Source organism: Manis javanica, chromosome 1 (genome assembly GCF_040802235.1).
Source record: "Manis javanica isolate MJ-LG chromosome 1, MJ_LKY, whole genome shotgun sequence".
NCBI classification, from domain to species: Eukaryota; Metazoa; Chordata; class Mammalia; order Pholidota; family Manidae; genus Manis; species Manis javanica.
This window is the reverse complement of record NC_133156.1, coordinates 1,595,331-1,615,642: the sequence shown is the minus strand read 5'-3', so window position 1 is coordinate 1,615,642 and position 20,312 is coordinate 1,595,331. Positions and strand designations below refer to the sequence as shown.

The following is a 20,312-nucleotide window of genomic DNA, read 5'->3' as shown; positions in this document are numbered from 1 at the left end:
CACCCACCCCTAGCAGTTATGTCTTAGAAATGGGGTCACGAGGAACCGATGAGTCAAGGATGGATGTAGAGGACAGGTCATGTGTCATAAAACTAAGCTTTGTTTAACCTTCAATTATAATAGCACCAATGCTCCTCAAGCCCAGAAAATATTTCCCTTGATTAACTGTGTAATATGTATCTACTGTTTAAAAACTAACTCCCCTCACAAAATTACACCCCCGCCACCACTACTGTTCTTTTAAATGATCAAACAAAGATCCAAGGTGGTACTTTAAAAACATTACATTTATTTGAAGTCCGTTGCTTTCCAGGTAGAGTTGTAGGTGTTTATGTATGTCTATTTAATACAGGATGAAAGATGTAGATCTAGGTGGGAGCACCAGAGATTCGGGGCAACCACACACTCTGTACTGATCCCCCAACAGGTGCGGACTGCCTGATGGGCGTGTATCTGTTCTTCATTGGCTTTTCCCATATGAAATACCGCGGGCAGTATCAGAAGTACACACTGCTGTGGATGGAGAGCTTGCAGTGCCGCCTCATGGGGTTCCTGGCCTTGCTGTCCACCAATGTCTCCGTGCTCTTGCTGACCTACTTGACTCTGGAGAAGTTCCTGGCCATTGTCTTTCCCTTCAGTAACCTTCGTCCTGGAAAACGGCAGACCTCGGTCATCCTCTTGGGCTTCTGGATCGTGGGGTTTTTAATAGCGGTGATTCCCTTTTGGAATGAGGATTATTTTGGAAACTTTTATGGAAAAAATGGAGTCTGTTTCCCCCTTTATTATGACCAAACAGAAGACGTTGGGAACAAAGGATATTCTCTGGGCATTTTCCTAGGTAAATTACATTTTTTCATTTCCTGACAAATGAATTGCTGTAGAAATAGCAGAAAGTTCAGCAAAGGCATGTTTGTCTATCTCAGAAAGTACACAAGACTGTGTGAGTTCCTAAAGAAAAGTTCTTGCTGCATATGTATGGAAATGTTTATTAAACTTCTTATTATAGAGATTCAGTAGGGGGAACAAAAACACTGTCTGGATCTCTGGCTGATCTTGCATTATCTCTAAGACCCTTTGCTTTTCACGTAGTGACTATGAGCTGAAGGAATTCTATTTTAGCGCCTTGTCCTGTAACCCTACCAAGTTATTCGAACTCATATTCTGTTTTACAACCTAGAATGAATTAGATAAATAATAATGATGAAATTATGGAAACTCACTAGCAGGAGATTATCTATATGAAACACCAAGAAGATTTATTATCTTGGTGAGTGTAGTTCTAAAGTCGGCAATGTAAGAGTGATCAAGGTTTTCTTAATTTCTCCTAATTTTTTAGAAAAGAAGCCCCCACCTTCTCTGTAACAGATGAATGAGAAGATCAGGCATTTAATGTTAAAAAAACACATTTCTTATTTTCCAACAGGTATCTCTCCTGCTTCAAGTTAAGGCCATTCTCATGTCACCTGTTTCTTAGCATTTCAATTCCACTCAGCTAAGTGGTCAATATGCTTTATAACCCTTCCTTTTTCATCAAATATTTTACATCAAAATATGCCTGTCTTCTATTTCTTCCAGTCTCTACCTACTGCTATTACCTTCCTTAAAAACCTGACAATCTCAGCCTGGAATTATTACATCAGCTCTTATTGGTCTTTTACCCTGTAGGGGGCCTTATTTTTCTTTATCTGCTCACCACTTGGGTGCCAAAAAGACTGGGTGCCTCTGTTCAGAGACCTTCTATGACTCCCTGCTACTGCAAGATCAAGTTTAAACTAATCAGAGAATGGTCCTAACCACTGTCCCCATGTCTTCTCCAGTGATTCCTTCCCCTCCCTCTCTGAAAAATACACTTTTTTGGTGCCTTTTTGATAATACTCTTCACATACCACCCTGTTTTGTAGTTATTTTTCAGAGATATGTTATGCCAGGATATGGTAAGCTGTTCCCAGCATTGGTGCACGCCAGACACATTCACAGACACACACGCATGCTCCTTTACATTCACTGATTCAACAAGGATTTAATAAGCACTTACTATAGGCCACGCACTCCCTTGCGGACTGGAGATACAACAGATGGGCCCTCACAGACCTACAGCCAGAAAGGATGAAGACAAGTCAACATCCTTCCATCACAGGCTGACAAAACCACGAAGGAGGAGAGCAGGACATTCTAGGAGCCCCAAATCGCAGGGCCCAACAGGCTTCCCAACAGAAATGACTCCCAACTGAAGTCCAAAGGGTTAGGAGGCACTAGCCAGGTCATGTCCTTTCCAGGAAAAGACAGTGGATCTCAAGGCCCAAAGCCAAGGAACAGGCCGAGATGAAAGGCGAAAGAAACTGGGTGCAGCTGGAACTCAGTTAGGGGCAGGGAGGAGGCTAAGAGGGGATATGCTCCAGACAAAGAGCTACAGCACGCAAACACACATGTGCACACACACGTGCACTCATGCACCCACGCACCCCCCCCCCACGCGCACACACACATCATCATCTCTATACCCACAGCTCACCTGGATGATGACTCCTGGAGCACTTTTTTCTGCCTGAACAACATAAGAAAACACAGTTTTAAATTATTTATTTGAGAATAGAATTAGATTTAGAGGAAAGCTGCGAGGAGAGTAGTTTCCATACGCCCCACCCCCAGGCTCCTTGGTTGTTAGCTCCTTACGTTCCTGTGGGGTTTTCAGAACATACACTTTTGAGCCTTTCTGTAAGTATGTTTTCACAATTTGTCCCAGAGGGTTTTCCTTAACAGTTGTTTTTATTTATTAATAAAACTTCCTGACAGGAGGCCAAGATACACCAATTTCATAAACTTCTATAGTGTGAATTTACTATGAGATTCTGTGGAATATGAAGGTTTTGGATAAAAACAGCAGATCACCATGAATCTATAGAATTTTCCCTTAGTCTTTGCCCATCTTCCACAGAGTCTAGATTCAGATGAACATTTTTTTTAACAACTTTGAAAGTATGTTCCAGTTTTAAGCTCACAATGAAGAATTATATGATCACTCCTGGGATTTTTTATTGTAGTAGGAATACAACAAAGTGACTTAGAAGTCAGCATAATAGGATGGTGATGTTAAGTGAGAGTCTTCTGAACGTATCTGACCCTGAAGAAGTCATATAGTTAAATTTAAAAGGTTTTTTATCTTGTGTCTTTTTTTTCTAAAACATGTCTAACAGGTTATGATAGTTTAAGTTACAGTAAGCAATCTGAAGAAAAACAATAATGTATTTTTGTTTTATGTAGTAGTTTTATTTAAGACCAAAAAACAGCAATACTGTTCCTGGGGCTATTATCTTCTTGATATTCCAAGATCATCTTATTCATATTTGTAAGATAAAGGAATGGGGTCATATTTATTTTATTTACATATATATGATTACAGTAATCCCTTAAGGTTTGAATTTGCAGAGAGCTAAAAACAAAAATACCTTTTTCCCTGTTTCAAAAAAGTTAAAATTTAACTCATGATACATACCTAGCTCTGAGTCTTGGAGTTCTATAATTCTTTATAAAACATTTTTGTATTTGAGGTATCTTTTTGATCTGGTAAGCTCAATTCCTTTTGCTTTTCCCAGCACAGAGCCCTGGATTTAGGGTTTTAGCTGATTAACACTGGGCTTATACAAAAGAATGCTCCTTAGAAATACAGCGTAAGAGGCACCATATTGAACACCTAAGTAATACAATGTTTTTCCTGTTGATTTATGCACCTGAGATGTTAAAAGGTGTGAACTTTTCCCAACAGGTGTGAACTTGCTGGCTTTTCTCATCATCGTCTTTTCCTATACTATCATGTTCTGTTCCATTCAAAAAACTGCCTTGCAAACTTCGGATGTGAAGTATCACATTGGAAGAGAGGTGGCCGTTGCAAATTGCTTCTTTTTTATAGTGTTCTCTGATGCCATCTGCTGGATTCCTGTGTTTGTCACTAAAATTCTTTCCCTCTTCCAGGTGGAAATACCAGGTCAGTCCCTTCGGTTATTCCGCAGTACATTGTGCCTTCTTATGCTCTTTGTTTGGCAAGGTCAAAATACAATGACTTATGTATAGTAAATGCTCCATAAATACATACAACTTCAGTACAACCAGTTATTTCCCTCAATGCTTTATAATCAGTATTCTAAGATACCAACTGGGTAGGAGTGCAATTCAGACAAGAATAACAAAAAACAGGAGCTAGAAAAACATTAACTCTTAGTGTCTTGCTCCTACCTGAGACATATAATGGTTCTTGACCAACTGTACACATAAAATATCAAAATGAACATGCGCAGGTTCCACCCTGAGCTTCTTAGTTTATCCTATAGGGACAAATTGATATACATGGGTGTTGTGGAAAACTTGCCTAGGTGACCCTGAGGCACACATACACCTCTGGTTAAGAACCACCAGTCTGCGTCTGGCCCTAGCCCTGTGGTTGTCACACTGAGCTCCACTCTGTGGAGTGCTGGATGTTTGCAAACCCTCACACTAGTTAGAAATTTATCAGGTCGCCCTTTCTGGGACCTGGAAGTCATAGCCATCTAGGGGCCACCCAGAGCTCATGGCTGCCTTCCTGTGAACCAGAGTTTGTGATCATCTTCAACTCATTGTTTCAGGCTATCGCAAATCTCCTTGTAGAGTTCGACCAGAGCAGAAATTGTGCTTATTTGTCTTGGTAACCTGGCATCAAGCATGCAGTTGACATGTTGGAAGCTCTTATAAAAGAATGATGAATTTACAAGTAACAGCTGTCACAATTTATGCCCCTCTGGCTTGTACACAAAGTCATGGGAGCCTTGTCAAATGCCTCACTGCAAAATGACACACAGCATCCCCTTAACCTGTCAGCTTAGTCTCATAACAAGGCAGAGATGGACCTAGAGCCATGGAAGATGTAGAAGTGGAGATCCAGGAGGTTGATAAGGGTTAGCTACTCCAAAGCCCTTCCTGGGTGGTGGGAGCTGAAGCCATGAGAATGTGTGTGAGATCCCTGATCCCTGAAGAGAAGAGTTAATTAAGTGCTCATGTCCCAGATGAGGAACCTAATGGACAGTCTCAAGTCAACTGCAGCTTCCTGGACATCTCAACTTCTACATCCTACACTGCAAATTCAACAGGACCAAGATGTCCTTTGGCCTCCATTCCTCATGGAGTGAAGTCCAAATGCTGGGATTGGCACTAAAATATTTCTCACCTCCCACCTGTCCCTCATTTATTCTGTGATCCAGGCCCATTAGAATTATTGGCCTTTTTCAATCTGCCTTTCCTTGATGTTCTACCTTTGCCGAAGCTGTTGCCTCCATCTGGATTGTACTTTCAACCAGTAAATAGCCTCCTAAACACCCCTTCTCATCCCTCAAGGTTCACCCCAAACACTCCCCCTTCCAGACCTCTCTCCACCCCTCTCCCATTCAATCCAGTTGATTAAATGTCAGCTATATCCTGTTTGCACTTTACTTACTAGCTTCATTTGAACTGCCTCAGATCAGTAGTACTTTCTAAGTGTATTCATTGCCCCCTTCAGATTATAAGCTTCGGGAGAGGAGAGACCACGTCTGGTTTGTCTTTCCACATAATGTTATTGAATATATGCCTTTTCAGGTAAAGATGCTGAGTTGGTCCGAGAGTGGTAGATGGGGCTGGTGGGGTGTCATCCTCCCTGGCTCCTCTTTCTACACCTTTCAGTGCCCTTCTCCACCACAGAGCTGGCTGTGGAAGAGGCAGCCCGTGTGGTGGGAGAAGGACCGGGGGAGGCAGGAGTCCTGGGTTCCTGTCCTGACCTTGCCACTGAGGGAACTTAGGACCTCACCTCATCTCACCCAGGCTGTTCCCAGATAGTCTCTCAGATGCCTCCCAGTTTTAATGTTCTTTGAATCTGTTAACTCCTTAAGGGTTTCTCTCCTTGTGCTAGTCTGCTGGGGCCGTCATAACAAATACCGTAGACTTACACAGCAGAAATGCATTTCTTGCACCAGGATAAGGTGTTGGCAGATTCCTGTGGGGGCCTCTCTCCTTGGCTTCTCCTCAGTGTAGCCACCTTCTCATGGGGTCCTCATGGGGTCCCTCCTCTGGTGCACATACTCAGTGTCTCTGTGTGTATCCAAGACTTCCATTCTTATAAGGACACCCATCAGATTGGAAGAAGGCCCTTCCTAATGGACTCAACTTAAAATTTTGAAGGTCCAATCTCCAAATATAATCACACTCTGAGGTTCTGGGAGGACAGGATTTCAACATGTGAACTTGGGGGAATGCTATTCAGCCCACAACATTCTCTGATTTAGAATCAGGAGATGATAGGTGATCAAGGGTATCTGATGGCAGCAAGAGCAGTCATCATCCTCTGGGAGACTAAGACATTTCAGATCATGGTGGGGAACTGGAATCAGAAAAAATGTCTTGTGAAAACATTATCAGACCACACTGCCATTCTCTATGTTTATAGTGTGTAGTTTGAGGTTTGTCTTGAACACCTCAGTGCACCTAGAAATCTTCTTCACATCTCGCTAAGCCCCTTCTTCCTTACCTGGCTTCCCACAGTGTTGCCAGAAATGCACTCACTGTCCTAAGCCCATTCTGGTCCCCACCAAGAACTCTGGTGGAGGCTTCATGTCACCAACAGCAGTGGGGTCAGACCAAAAAGATAAGCCAGCATTAGCCCTGCAATCTCAGGGGAGTCCTGAGAGTGTCCCCATGACACTGAGTGGGAAGTCTCTTTCCTGAGCTGGTTCCTTGGTGGACCCAACAGGCAAAAAGCAACTTACCCTGTTTTTTTCAGTCATGAACTGTGCCTAGTTTCTCCTTTTTTAAAAATTAAAGTCAAATAATATAGTAATATGAAACTTTAATAAGTCTAAGATATGCCAAATATAGATCTTTTTCTTCCCTATTCATTCCAGTTAAAAATAAATAAATAGGGACAATAAAGAGAAGATGGGTTGGGAAGAAAGGGGGGTAGACATACAGAAAGGAGACGGGGGACAGGTCAGGTGAGCAGTCAGAGAAGAATCAGAAAAAAGGAGAAAACCAGAAAGGTTGGAAGGAAGGAAGAGGGCAAAGAGGAACAAGTCACGGGGTTTGCAGGGTAAGAAAATTACAGGGGGGATGACAGAGAGTGAGAGGCATAGTACCTCTGGTCTCACCATCCAGCTTCTATCTGGAGCTCTTTGAAAAGGGGGAGGAGGCCTCCTACTGGGGGTGGAGTGGAGAATCAGCCTCAGGCACTGATGCTGAAAAGCGATATCAGCAGAGCTGACACTGGCCCAGGCCCCTGATGTCCATCCAGTAAGTTACGGGGGTCCCCTTTCACACAGAAGGCAGGGGAGGTCTAGGGAGCTGAGACAGTTTGCCCACAGTGACATAGCTAAGAGGTCTCTTAGCTGCATGTAACAGCGAAATCCACTTCCTCTGAACCAAGCAAATGATGTATTCGGAAGGTACAGCATCATCCCAGATTTTATCCTCACAAAGAACATTTGTGGCATCTTTCCCTTAATATTCTTTTAGCATTTGTGAGGCTCTACATAAAAGGACTTCCTTATGTTTGGAGATGCCTTCCTTTCTGCCCTTCAAACTGTCAGAGTCCTGTCTTCTCAGAACCCCTGGAATATGAGGGGGGCAAGAAGGCCTTCAGGGCTGCAGTTAGGGTCAAGGTCAGATCTGACCCAGCTCCACAGTTTCCTGAACACTGTTCCACTGGTTAAGAATGATTCCCTCATTTTCTTATTTTTTATAAGGAAAGGCAATAATAACAAAAATACCACTACATACCAATTTATAGTTTGTGAAATGCATTCACACATTTCCTCTCCGTTGGCCTCACAACAACCCATGAAGTGGTTACTGACATTCAGAGATGTTAAATGGTAGGAACTTGAATTCATAGCTTCCATAAATATTCAATAAGGTGAGAGAAAACTTAAAGGAACTAGGCAGCCTTCTCGAAAATACCCCTGACTACACAAGGTCATGTGCATTTTGTGTCTCTTTAAAATGCCAACTTCTGCTTTTCATTCTCTGCTTCCTTCTCCAGGCACAATCACTTCCTGGGTGGTCGTTTTCTTCCTGCTGGTCAACAGTGCCTTGAACCCCATCCTCTACACACTCACACCAGCTCTTCAAGGACAAGTTTAAACAGCTGCTGCACAAAAATCAAAGGAAATCAATTTTCAAAACTAAAAACAAGAGTTTATCCACGTCCGTTGTGTGGACAGATGATTCCTGTTCACTTAAACTTGGGGTTCTGAACAAAATAGCCCTTGGCAATAGTATGGGGAAACCAATTTCCTAATAATGGTTTTGTCTCACTGGACATTGGTGGGCTACCTATAAAAAAGTACAGCACTTGGACAATGACATCTACAAAGTCTTTCAGCTTTACCAATGGCCAAGCTTTCTGCAAGGAGGGCACAACCGAATGCCCACTGGGACTGCATTCTGGCGGCAGCTTTACTACTTACAAGCTGTGCTGAGAACTGTACCTGAGGGTTCTTCTCACCCTGCATCCTTGAAATGCACTAGTGAATCAACTAACAGGAGGCTGTTGTGCAGTTGGTCTCTAGCTAGTCAGCACTACCAACCTACTAGGGAAAGCCCGCATGTGGGCACTTCTTGCTCTGATTTTAAACTGAGGTGCACTGTCCATAAAATAAAGACATTCATGGCATGCAATTCCAGTGTGGCCGTAAGAACATGGCTTTCTTTGCTTTTTCCACGTCAAATTAAATCAGCAGCTTCCTGCTGAATTGCTAGCCCAGGATTTCTGAGATGTTCACCCACCTCAAGTTCAGCCCTACGGAGGCGGGGAAGTAGCAACTTTGAAAGCAGAACATCATACAGGCTATGACACCTAGCATATGACCAGAGAGGTAGAGGGACGAAGCCCAGTACCATTTGCCTTCTAGGCTTTTACTTAATGTCAGAAGAACAGAGATTCCAAACAGGATATTGCTTTGCAGGCCCAAGAGGAAAAGTGGACAAACTGTCAAGATTTACATTTAAACATTTTTATGAAAATATTAATAAGATCTATATTCTTAAGTAATTTTAAGTGTAACTGTCATTGCTGGAAAGTTCTGCCTTCAGAGAACACACAAATAAGAGGTGTTAAAGAGGATTTAAGAATAGTGGTTTGATTGGGACCATTTGCTTATTCTGGTAAATTCCCATTGTTGTTAACAAAAAGCCCCATAAGTTTGGATTCGTTTTTTGAAAATGAGAAGTACTTGCGAAGGCCTCGCTATGGCTTATACTGAAAGTATATGTGAAAAAAATCAGGTAAATAAAATTATATTTTGCATTTGTCCATATATTACTTTCAGTTTAACAGACCATGGATTTATTGACTGTTAGCCATGTTTCTCCTGACAGACAGTATAGCTTGGAAACAGCTTCATTTAATAAGACACATCTCACCTTTTTCTTTCTCTCCCCTTTTACCAAAGCAAGAGGCGGCAGCCTCACTTCCTCACTGTGCGCTCCATTCCGAGTTTCTTTAATGAAACGAAATGTAAGCAGCTGACCGAGAATACCGGGTCGTCTTAATTATTTGTTAATGGGACGACCTTTTATCCAGTAGCATCCAGGCAAGGAAGAATCTCAGTTTCTGCATCACAGCTGTTCTAGTAACTTACCTGTTGTTACTTAGTATTGACTAAAGCCATCACATATGGTCCTTCCTTTTAATCAAGTGAGATATTTCTTACATCAGTGAAATCTTTCCAGTAGGATTCTACAAATAATGTTCCTACACATCGGGTAGGCTGCCCTTTTTCCTTATGGTTTTGAACTTTTCTCCATCTTGTCTCTTCACTATGATTAGTTGCTTCCCAGCTTTTAGCTTAGTTCCAAACAATCAGTTGCTTTCTACATTCACTAACATTTTACTAAATGTCTTTTGCCAGTTCTTGATCACCATATGATTTATTTCCTAATACAGTTCCCAACATCAGGAGCATAAGTAAGTAATAGACCCTGAGCCTAGGGTATTGCAATCTTAGCACGAATGTGTATCTCCCCATCTTGAGAAACGTCAAGCATAACCTATGAATCAAATGTGGGGGAACCGAGTCTGTGAGGTCCGTGCTCCTACTGCTGAGATGAGGACATGAGGAAAATCAGAAGGTCAGGAGAGCCAAGGAAGGTGGGAGCACATTGCACAGAGAAATGGAAGCAATGTACTGGTCAGCAGCATGCCAACAAATGGTACAGAATTGAATTCTGACAGCTGTGTGATTAACAATCTCATTCTGTACTGCTGTGTAAGCAGAAAGCCATCAGGAGTATGTTTGATTTTAGCAAATAATAGTCTTTTATCTGGATCGAGTGAGGTCTTTTTTATTAGGCCAGACTTGTTTTTTAAACCCAGTGCTTCTGTGTGGTTATGAAAATACCACCTCTGAATCATTTTCCACAACAATATAAACATCAATTAAACATTGCTCCAGAATTTAAGTGGCCATGGACTGTGCCATCTCTGAGTAGGAAATGATAAGGGCGAATTACCTGGTCTGTATTCCTTCTGTGTGTCTGTGTGTGATTGACATCTTGTCTTGAAAAAAAAAAGATACCCCAAAAAATTGATGTGGTGCATCAGAGAAGTGTACAAAAAGAGGGTACATGGTTTGTCTGTGTTACACATGGCTAAGCTTATTCACATCATTTGTTTCATTCCTAATGTCTATCTCCAATTAAAATTAAAATAGTTGATGTCCACTGCAGTTGCTGAACTAGCTTCTTGATGGCCCAGGGCTTTAAACGAGACACACATATCCGAGCTTCTGTAGACAGGCAGCAGTATCAGAGCCCCCCACCCCTACCTTGCCCCACAGCTTTGCATCTCCATCTACCTGGTCTCCATAGCATCATGGACTCTCATCATGAGGCAAACCCACCCCCTCAACGTTTGTCTCTTCAGGCTGACTCGGGGGCCAGATCAAGTCAGTATTTGGTAATTTGCTACAAATCTAGTCATGTAACATTTTCCAGAATTTATCTCACCCAAGGTGATTCTTCACTGTGCTTTCCATCCTCAAGTTCATAAGCAATGCAGAGATCCAGAGAAGGCACAAGATACAAATGAGAGATGGTAAAGTGTCACCAATGATATCCACATTATTGCTTTATAAATGCTCCAAGGGCATCTAAAGGAAATGCATCTTCCGGTGTATTTCTTTTTAGTTTTTGCAGTGTAGCATAGGTGGGCATATATTCATATTAAATACATAGACTTAGATACTTTACTCAAGAAACAAAGTATTGAAGATAAGCATTTGTGTTTTCTTATTCTCTTACCCGGTGAATAAGAAAAAGTGATTTCAAACATCTCTCTTTGTATATATCTGTTTATATATGTGGGTAAAATGACAGTATTTCCAGAATCTCTCATCTAACCTTAGTGCATCTCCACATCAATCGGTGTTTCCAAAGCATGGAGAGAAGTAGCCCATCTACATATTAATAGGTGATTACAAGGGTTGGCTGAGCAATGGTATATCTGAACTGGAGAGGTTTAGTAGGGCCCTTTTTGCAGTGGGATAGTGAGACAGGGGCAAGCAGAAGTGGATGACTGCCTCAAGCAATAAACAAGTTTCTCCCACTTTATATCTCCTTTTGATGATTTTGGCTTCAGAGGTAATTTGCCCCAGGCTGGGAACATGTTTTCCCCCCAGAGTTACAATATATTTACCTATTTTTATGTCAGCTATTATACTGTTTATGAAAAATGAAGATGAATTTTTAATAATAATGTTTATTTCTGAACAAGGAAAATAAAGTTAAATCAGACTATTCTCCCTTTAAATATTTTTTCAGTAGGAGATCTCAGTCCTTGAGAAATTCTTCCTAAAGTCCCAATTGAAACCTATTCATTACTCATTGCGCTTCATTAGCATAGTCTTCAGGACATACTTTCACATGACATGTACAGGAGAGAGAAATTACAAATGAAGAAATAGAAAATAATAAGGCCATGTGACAAAACTGCAGATTCAGAAATGGGGAACTGCTCTCTGAAAGCGCCTGGCCCCAGCCCTCGGTGACACCTCTTGCCTCTGGGACCTGAGCAAATTCCTAACTATTTTGAGTCATAGACTCCTAACTAGTTTGGATACAAGAAGAAATTATTTCTGGGCTGTCTGGGAACCAATAAAACTGTCACCTGTGTACTGATTTTCTGAACTCATGGTGCTAGGGTGTTTAGTTCAGTAATGGTTTTGTAATGGAAGCTATACACTGTCCTGTTACAGACAACATCCACTTAGGGTGAGGAAATGCAGGGTGAGATGTCAGTGGGCTGGGGTCATAGTTGCAGTTGTTCAGCCATCAACTGCTGTAAGACCTAGCCAAGCATCTTTCAATCTCCTCCATTCTCTGTACCCGAGTTCGTTAAGATCCTGTCACATAAACCAATGTCTTGTCCCATTTCTGGGAAGATCTATAACTTGGATTAAACCACTTCCTGATGATCCGTGTGAAGTAAAAATCCAAAAGTTCACATGAAGTTCAAGGATCATCCAATTCTCCGATTTCTTGGGATGTCACACATTTCTCAGGCAGCCTCAATGCACAGGAAATCCACGTCTCCAGGGGAGCATTACAGGGCCCTGTTCTATTTGGGAAAGAAAACTGAGGCATAGCTTCAAACAATGAAGCTTTTCTAAGACATGGCAGATCAACAGCAGGGCAGTCGGCACAACTTAAAAGTTAAGTGACCTATTGCCAGCAAAATCTGGGAATGCAGACAGCGTTTCAATCAACACGTGACCATTTTAACTGTAAATCTCAGACTCCTCTCTTCACGTGAGTGTATAAACAGGTCTCCTATCACCTACAATACCCCCTAAAACAGACACAGATGCACAGGGAAGTCGAGCATGTATAACTGGGTATATTTCTGAGAAAAGTGTGATTCAGAGAAAGCAACAATGACATATCTAAATCCCTCATAGAACTAGGATAAAACATGTATTTCTGGACCCGGGATTGATCTTTGTTTCATCCTTGGCACCATCAGCCGTGAGCTCTTGTACCCTCCTCCCCTCCCTCTCTGTCAGCTCCTGCCCCTCAGCCCACAGTGCCCGGATGTCTCGCATCTAACAAGACAGCCGCACCAGCCTACACCCTCCTTTAGCATATGTCTGATGTTCACCGGCTCTTTATAACTGAACATTTGAAAGCATTTCATCAGTGCTTTGACCTCTCAATCCCTGAAAGCCTCCACCCCCACCACGCCCCTGAGGGTGTCCCCATTACTTGACCTTTCCGGAGGATTTATTCCTAATGAACACTTCACACTTCCTCCTTTAAACTCTTTTCTTGGAATGGAGGGTGAAAGGAAAGGAGCGACACACAGCAGCAATTCACCGGAGAATTCCACTTTATTAGGGAAAGGTGCTGGGTTATATAGGAAGGGGTATGAATTGATTGAGGTGTCACTTCTACGGGGCTGGTGGCTGTTGGCTAGGTGCTGGGAGTGGGAGGGGGGGATGAGAGGTGATTGGGCTTCAGGTGGCACCGGCGGAAACCGAGGACCCCCAAAGAGAAGCCGGAAGTTTGCCATCTTACTGGTGGGGGCCCTTCATTCCCCCCTTTCTCCTCTATGGGGTTGTGAACGTTGCTTTCTCTCTGACTGCTTCCTGCTGAACAGGAGCGGAGAAGGGAGTGAAGGCTTGAGGATCAGGAGGAAAGGGTTGATAGGACTCCGCACGGTAAGGATGAGTAGATGTGGACTTCTTCAGGTTGGAAATCAATGAAGGTTCCCTGTAACTATAGGTCGAGGACTTGTTGATTCTAATGGTGGTGCCAGGGGGATATGGGTGCCAGAAGCCAGGCTTCTGCAGCCATTGTTTCTAGGAACAGTTTCCAGCAGAGAGAGGGGTCCATCTCAGCGTGTGGTGAGGAGCTCACGTGAGGGTGAGGGATCTTCTGTGGCCAGAAGCTGGTAGTTCCTGAGTAAAAGCTGGTTGAAAGCTTGATTAGAGATTTTTCCGACTTGAGATTTGATGAACTTTATTATACAGGGTAAAAAGAGACAGGCGAGAAGAATGATTATTATGGGGCCTGCAATGAGCCAGAGCCAGGTGAGGAGGGGGTTTGTTAGTATTGAAGAGAATGGGTTGGAATTGGAAGCAGAGTGGAGGCTGGAGGCAAGGTCAGTGAGTTTGGTGATGTCAGTTTCTAAAATGCTGGATTCGTTGATGTAATAGCAGCACTGTTCTTGAAGGAAGACGCAGGTGCCACCCTTCTTGGCTGTAAGCAGATCTAAGGCCCGCCGGTTTTGAAGGGTGACTTTAGGTAGTGAAGTGAACTGTCTTTGGAGAGAGGCTAGGGAATCGGCAGTGGATGTCAGGGCTCCCTCAAGTTTGGCGTTGAGATCTCTAACTACCCATAGAGAGTGACCCAAGGCTTCTCCCGAAAACCCTGCCCCAATGGCTGAGGTGATCAAAGAGATACCGACCATGATGGGAAGGAAAGCAGCTCTTTTTGTGCACCAGGGCAAGGGAGGTTGGAGCTCAAGAAATTCTGCCATGCAGTAAAATGTAAGCTGTGGGATTAGGGTGACAAGAATGCAGGGTGTATTGGAGTTGTGAGGCAGTGAGTTGAAAAGACTGCCATTACACCAAAAGAAGTGTCCCAGTTGCATAAAAGTCTTAGAGCCGGAGGTAGGGGTGTAGATAGAGAGGCAGTGAAGTGCGCTGGAGGGGGGTGGAATTGGGCCTACACAGTGGTGGATGGTGAGATTACCTGCATATTCTGGTTCCCATAGGGGTATGTCTGCTAGGGGGCAGAGGGGTTGTCTTTCTGCATGGAAGGAGTAGTTGGAAATATTAAGGGGCACGGCGGCCAGCAGTGGGCGCTGTAGTGATGCACACAAGAAACAATTGGCGGTGTTAAGGGTGTGGTTGAGAAAGATGGTGGTGTCCTGAATGAGCTGTAACGAAGAGTAGGAGAAATGGGAAGAGGGGTGGGGATAAGAAGATGAAGAGGCGCCATCAAGAGTTTGGATAAGGACTTTTTTGGAATGTCTGATATCTGATGCAACTTGAGAGATCTGGGAATGAGAGGGAACATACTTTTGAGAGATATGAAGGGTACCATGGGGGGTCGAGGACCCCCCGTAGTAAACTGAGGCTGTGACTCTAGCAGCCCATCAAGAGTCCCAGGGATATGGGACTGATAAGGAGAATGAGCCGTTGGGATATTTCATGAAACGGTTGGAGGAGTAATACTGTGGGTACTGAAAGTTACCCATGTAGTGAATGGCGCAAGACCAGTAGGGACATCCCCTGTAGGTGTCTGGCCATCACCTGCAATAGGCTTGTTTTTGGTCATAGAGGAAGCAGAGGTAGGGAGAATAAGGGTAGCTGCTAGTGAACACTTCGGTGGAGGGAGGAAAGTGGAGGTATAAAGGCTCAGAGGAGCTTTTCAGAGGGCAGTCTGGTGTGGCAATGAGGGCAGTAACTTTTGTTTGATGCTGTGTGTAAGTCTCTCTGACTTTGAATCGCCATACAAAGGAGGCTGGGGTGGTGGGGAAGACAATAGGAATGAGGGGAAAAAAGCGAGAGTGTAGTAAAGGAGGAAAAAGTCATGATTCAGGTATGGATGGCAAAGGGGGTGAATGGGATTTTGGAGGAAAGAGGACAGTAAGGTCAGGAGTCTGGAGGGAGGGAGAGTCTGTAAACTTTTGTAGGTTAAGAGATCTTTTAGGTGATGTGGGGACAGAATGGTAAGGGGCGCCCTGAATGTCACTTTATGAGCTTCCTTCTGCAAGAGCTGTCTAGCGGCTAATGCTCGTAGGCAGGGGGCCCATATCTGAACTGTGGGGTCTAATTGCTTGGAGAGATAAGCTACTGGGGCAAAGGATGGGCCATAATATTGGCCTAGGACTCCTAGAGCTTGACTGGACCTCTCATGAATGTATAATGAGAAGGGCTTTGACAAATCAGGAAGATGGAGAGCTGGGGCTTCCACAAGGGCTTGACGGAGCTTAATGAAGGAGTGTCGGGGTGAGGAGGATAATGGTTCTTCAGGGGGGCCCTTGCTGAGGTCATATAGGGGTCTTGCCAACAGGGAGAAGTTAGGGATCTACGCTCTAAAATATCTAGCCAGGCCTAGAAAGGAAAGGATTTCTAGTCTTGGTTTTGGGAACGGGCAGGTCAGAGAGGAGCCGTTTTCTGTCTAAGGTAATGGACTTTCTTTGTTGAAATAGAAGGAATCTGAGGTAAGTGACAGGAGGGGAAGAGATTTGAGCTTTGACGGGGGATACTCGGTAACCTCTGGAAGCTAGAAGGTTAAGTCGGGAGGCAGTGTCAAGTTGAGACTGTTCCCACGACGGACTGCAGAGTAGAAGATTGTCCATGTATTGTAATAAGGTGGACTCAGAGTGATCATGATGAAACTGTTTGAGGTCCTGAGCTAGGACCTGTCTAAAAATATTGGGACTATCTTGGAAGCTTTGTGGCAAAACTGTCCAAGTGAGTTGTTCAGAATGTCTTGTGTATGGGTCCATCCAGGTGAAGGCGAAAAAATCTTGGGAGGAGGGGTCCAGAGGGATAGGAAAAATGCATCTTTGAGATCTAGGACTGAGAAGAGGGAGGCCGAGGCAGGGACCTGCGATTAAAGGGTGTACAGATTTGGAACTAAGGGATGGATAGGGACAACGGCCATGTTGATGAGGCGAAGGTCTTGGACAAGGCAGAAAGATCCGTTGGTTTTTTAACAGCTAATATGGGGGTATTAAACGGAGAGTGAGTGGGTCTGAGGTAATTTTGTTTAAGAGATCTTGAATGATGGTTTGGAGGCCTATGAGGGCTGAAGTGGTTAGGGGGTATTGGGCCTGACAGATATACTGAGAGGGGTCATGTAATTTGATAGAGGCAGGGGGACATAGGGCCACGGAGGGGCTTGTAATGTCCCAAACTTTGGGATTTACAGTTTGTATGAGGGCGGAACCGGAGCTTTCATTGGGTAGAGGGGGGTCGTTGGCTATGAGGGCCATCAGAAAGGGAGTACTGGGGGCTGTGGGAGTGGATATAGTTACGGAAACGTGGAGGAGGGAAAGGATGTCCCGTCCTAGTAAAGGGATGGGACACTGGGGCATAACCAGGAAGGAGTGGGAGAAAGGTATAGGATTGTCTTGGATTGTGCATAAAAGGGGGGGGCTTAATGGAAAAATCTCTTTACCTCCTACTCCAACTATATGAGTAATGGCTGGCATGGTAGAGCCCCAGTATTCTCGCAAGACTGAGAAGGTGGCTCCTGTATCTAGGAGGAAGGAGATGGGGCGACCGTCTACTGTTAAAGTAACCCTGGGCTCCTGTTTGGTGATGGAAATGGTCGGGCAAGAAGCCCCCAGACCCCGTCAATCTTCTTCTGCCAGCCCCACTATGGCGGGCTTAGGATGGGGGTTGTTCATCCAGCCTCCCCTTTCTGAGGTTGGGCAATCAGACCCCCAGTGGCCCTTTTTGTGGCATCTGGGGCATGGGGTGGTTGGAGACCTGGGAGAGTGGCACACCCTTGACCAATGTCCCTCTTTTTCATACTTGAAACAAGCTCCTGGGGGGGTTTGTTTGTAGAGGGGCACCCAGGTTCTGGTTTTATCAGCTGGGCCAACATTTGGAAATTGGCCTGATCAGCCTTTTGTTTACGGTGTTCTTTCTCCTCCTCCTGGTTATGGAAGACTTTAAAGGCCACTGTTAGGATCTCAGTCTATGGGGTAGCGGCGCCCTGTTCTAACTTTTTGAGTTTAGCTTTAATGTCAGGGTAGCTTTGAGCTATGAAGTATGTCATAAGGACATGTTTTCCTTCAGGTGTTTCTGGGTCTAGGCTGGTATACTGTAATAGGGCTTGAGTGAGTCTGTCTAAGAACTTGGGAGGGGGTTTCATCTCTCTTTTGAATTATGTCTTGGAGCTTTTGAAAATTGACTACTTTACGGGCTTCCTTTTTCAGACCTGCTATTAAGCAGGAGGCAAAAATATCTCGAGAGCAGAGACCTATGGCGGTGTTATAATCTCAGTGTGGGTCTTGTTTGGGGACAGGAGTGGGGCCAGGGGTATAGGTGGGGTCAGTCCTGTGGGTTTCGGTAGCATGCATTTGGGCGAAGTCTCAAACTCATCTATGCTCTTCAGGGAGGAGAGTATTGGCCAGGAGCATGAAAATGTCATGATGCGTGAGGCTGTAAGACTGGAGGGTCCATTGAAACTCCCTGATGTATGTCATGGGATCAGTGGAAAAGGAACCTAGGCATTTCTCTAGTTGGGCTAAATCTCCTAAGGAGAAAGGGACGTGAACACGCATGATGCCTTCGGATCCTGCTATCTCCGAGGTAGGGGGGGCGATAATTTTGGGAGGCTCTCGGGACCGAGTCTGAGGGGGACTGAAGGGTTCTGGCTCAGTCTGTGGGGGAGTGACGTGGTCTAGCCGTGCCTAGTTGAGCAGGTCCTGAAGTGCGGAAGGCGGGCAAAGAAAATAATGAAAGATAGAATCAGACCCACGTGTCGCCAGCTAGCAGCCCAGCTGCTTCCCTCTGCCGCTCTAGTTGGACTTGAACTCATGACTCTGAGGTTAAGAGTCCCATGCTCTACTAACTGAGCTACAGCAGGGCTCCAGTTAGTTGCTTATGGAATGCATAAACAGAATGTTCTTGTTCTCCATTCCTGCCGCATCGGCAAGTGGGGGAAGGGCATAGCTAGAAGCAGAGGTGGTGTTTCTACTCATCTTCAAGGTCTCCCTATTTTCAGAGGGAGGAGTCTTGGCTCATATTCGAGGACAAGATATGTTTTTGTGGACAGATAACTTCTAAGGACTGCACCGGTTGTTCTCTAGCTTGTGCTTTCCCATGCTGCATTCAGACAGGGGGGAAGGTGCTTTCCCATTCTCCATACAAACATATGAGAAGACAAAGGCGGTCCTTAACAGGGGAGAAACAGGTGAGGAGGGCAAAGACAGAGGAGGCCCCCAGGACCTAGTTAAAGGGGGGGCTGAAAGGCTCAGGCTTAATCTGTGGGGGACGAAGGCAGAGGTGAGATGGGGGAGGAGATGGTGGGGAAGGAAGGGAGAAGGGCTGTTGTAGGAGAAGAAGGGGAAGGGAGTGAACAGGAGGCTTCTGCGGGGCTGGCAGCTTGCAGGCTAGGAGAACTTGGGAGGGGCGGGGAGGAGGAGGCGGAAAGCTTCGATATAGGGAATCTCCTTCCATTTTTTCAGGCACGGGCAGTAGTTAAAGAGATTGTGAGTGATGTTAGGATCAAGAGTTCCCCCTGCGGGTCATTGGTTGTTATTGTCTAGGGGGTATGTTGGCCAATCTTGGGAGCAATATTTACAGAGAAGTTTTGGTTTTATATCAGGCATCAGGGAGAGGGTAGCCAGATGCTTAAGCAGGCATTCAAGAGGTGAACTTTCAGGGAGGGATGAGGAGGCTCCCATGGCTAAAGGACAGAGAAGGAGACAAACAGGGGAAGATGAACAGAGATCCTCGGACTGGAAGCAGACCGCAAGGAGACAAAGGGCATTCCCGATGATCCTTGGTGCTCTGTGGAAACTCGTATATGAGTCGGAATTTCTTAGGAAGTGTGGGTCGTCACCCAGACTTCCCTAAGAAGGCAGTTTGCCGGAGTCACGAGGTACCTAGCGCTAGGAATTTTTGGCAGACAGAACAGATTTCGGCAGATGGAACAGAAGGAGGAGGGGGGGAAAGGGAACATTCTCATCTGCAAAGGAGTCACCTCGTTTATGGCTGCTGGAGGAGGGGCCTGAGGGTCTGCCGCATCCGTGAAGGCCTGAGGTGGGGATTTATGGCTACTGGAAGAGGGGCCTGAGGGTCCACCGCAGCCGTGAAGGCCTGAGGTGGGGAGAGTTCCCTCCTTGTTCCGAGCATCAGGGCCTTGCCGGACAATCATGGTCAATGGCACTGCGATAGCTCGGGGAAGAGTGGCCCACTCTGGAGGGAAAACTTACCTAAAGGCCAGAGAGGAATGGTGAGTGTGATGAGCCAGCGCCGGAAAAAGAGGACGAGGGCAAGCTGCTGCTGGTGTCGGGGGGAAGACGGGGCCCAGTTGGGGTGTCCTGTCTTCTGGGTTTCGGCAACAATGAAAGGAAAGGAGCGACACACAGCAGCAATTCACCGGAGAATTCTGCTTTATTAGGGAAAGGTGCTGGGTTATATAGGAAGGGGCATGAATTGATTGAGGTGTCACTTCTATGGGGCTGGTGGCTGTTGGCTAGGTGCTGGGATTGGGAGGGGGGGCGAGAGGTGATTGGGCTTCAGGAGGCACCGGCAGGAACCGAGGACCCTGAAGAGAAGCCGGAAGTTTGCCAT

The 20,312-nt window shown here is 45.0% G+C and overlaps 1 protein-coding gene across 1 annotated transcript in view; it reads left to right on the top strand.

Moving 5' to 3' along the window:
- The window catches only part of LOC140847691 (relaxin receptor 2-like), a 43,394-nt gene extending 35,104 nt beyond the window's left edge, over nt 1-8,290 (top strand). Inside the window, 4 exon segments of the mRNA XM_073228789.1 lie at nt 428-838; nt 3,764-3,982; nt 8,033-8,108; nt 8,110-8,290. Of these exon segments, the coding sequence (XP_073084890.1) occupies nt 428-838; nt 3,764-3,982; nt 8,033-8,108; nt 8,110-8,290 (887 nt within the window).
- Nucleotides 8,291-20,312: the final 12,022 nt, after the last annotated feature.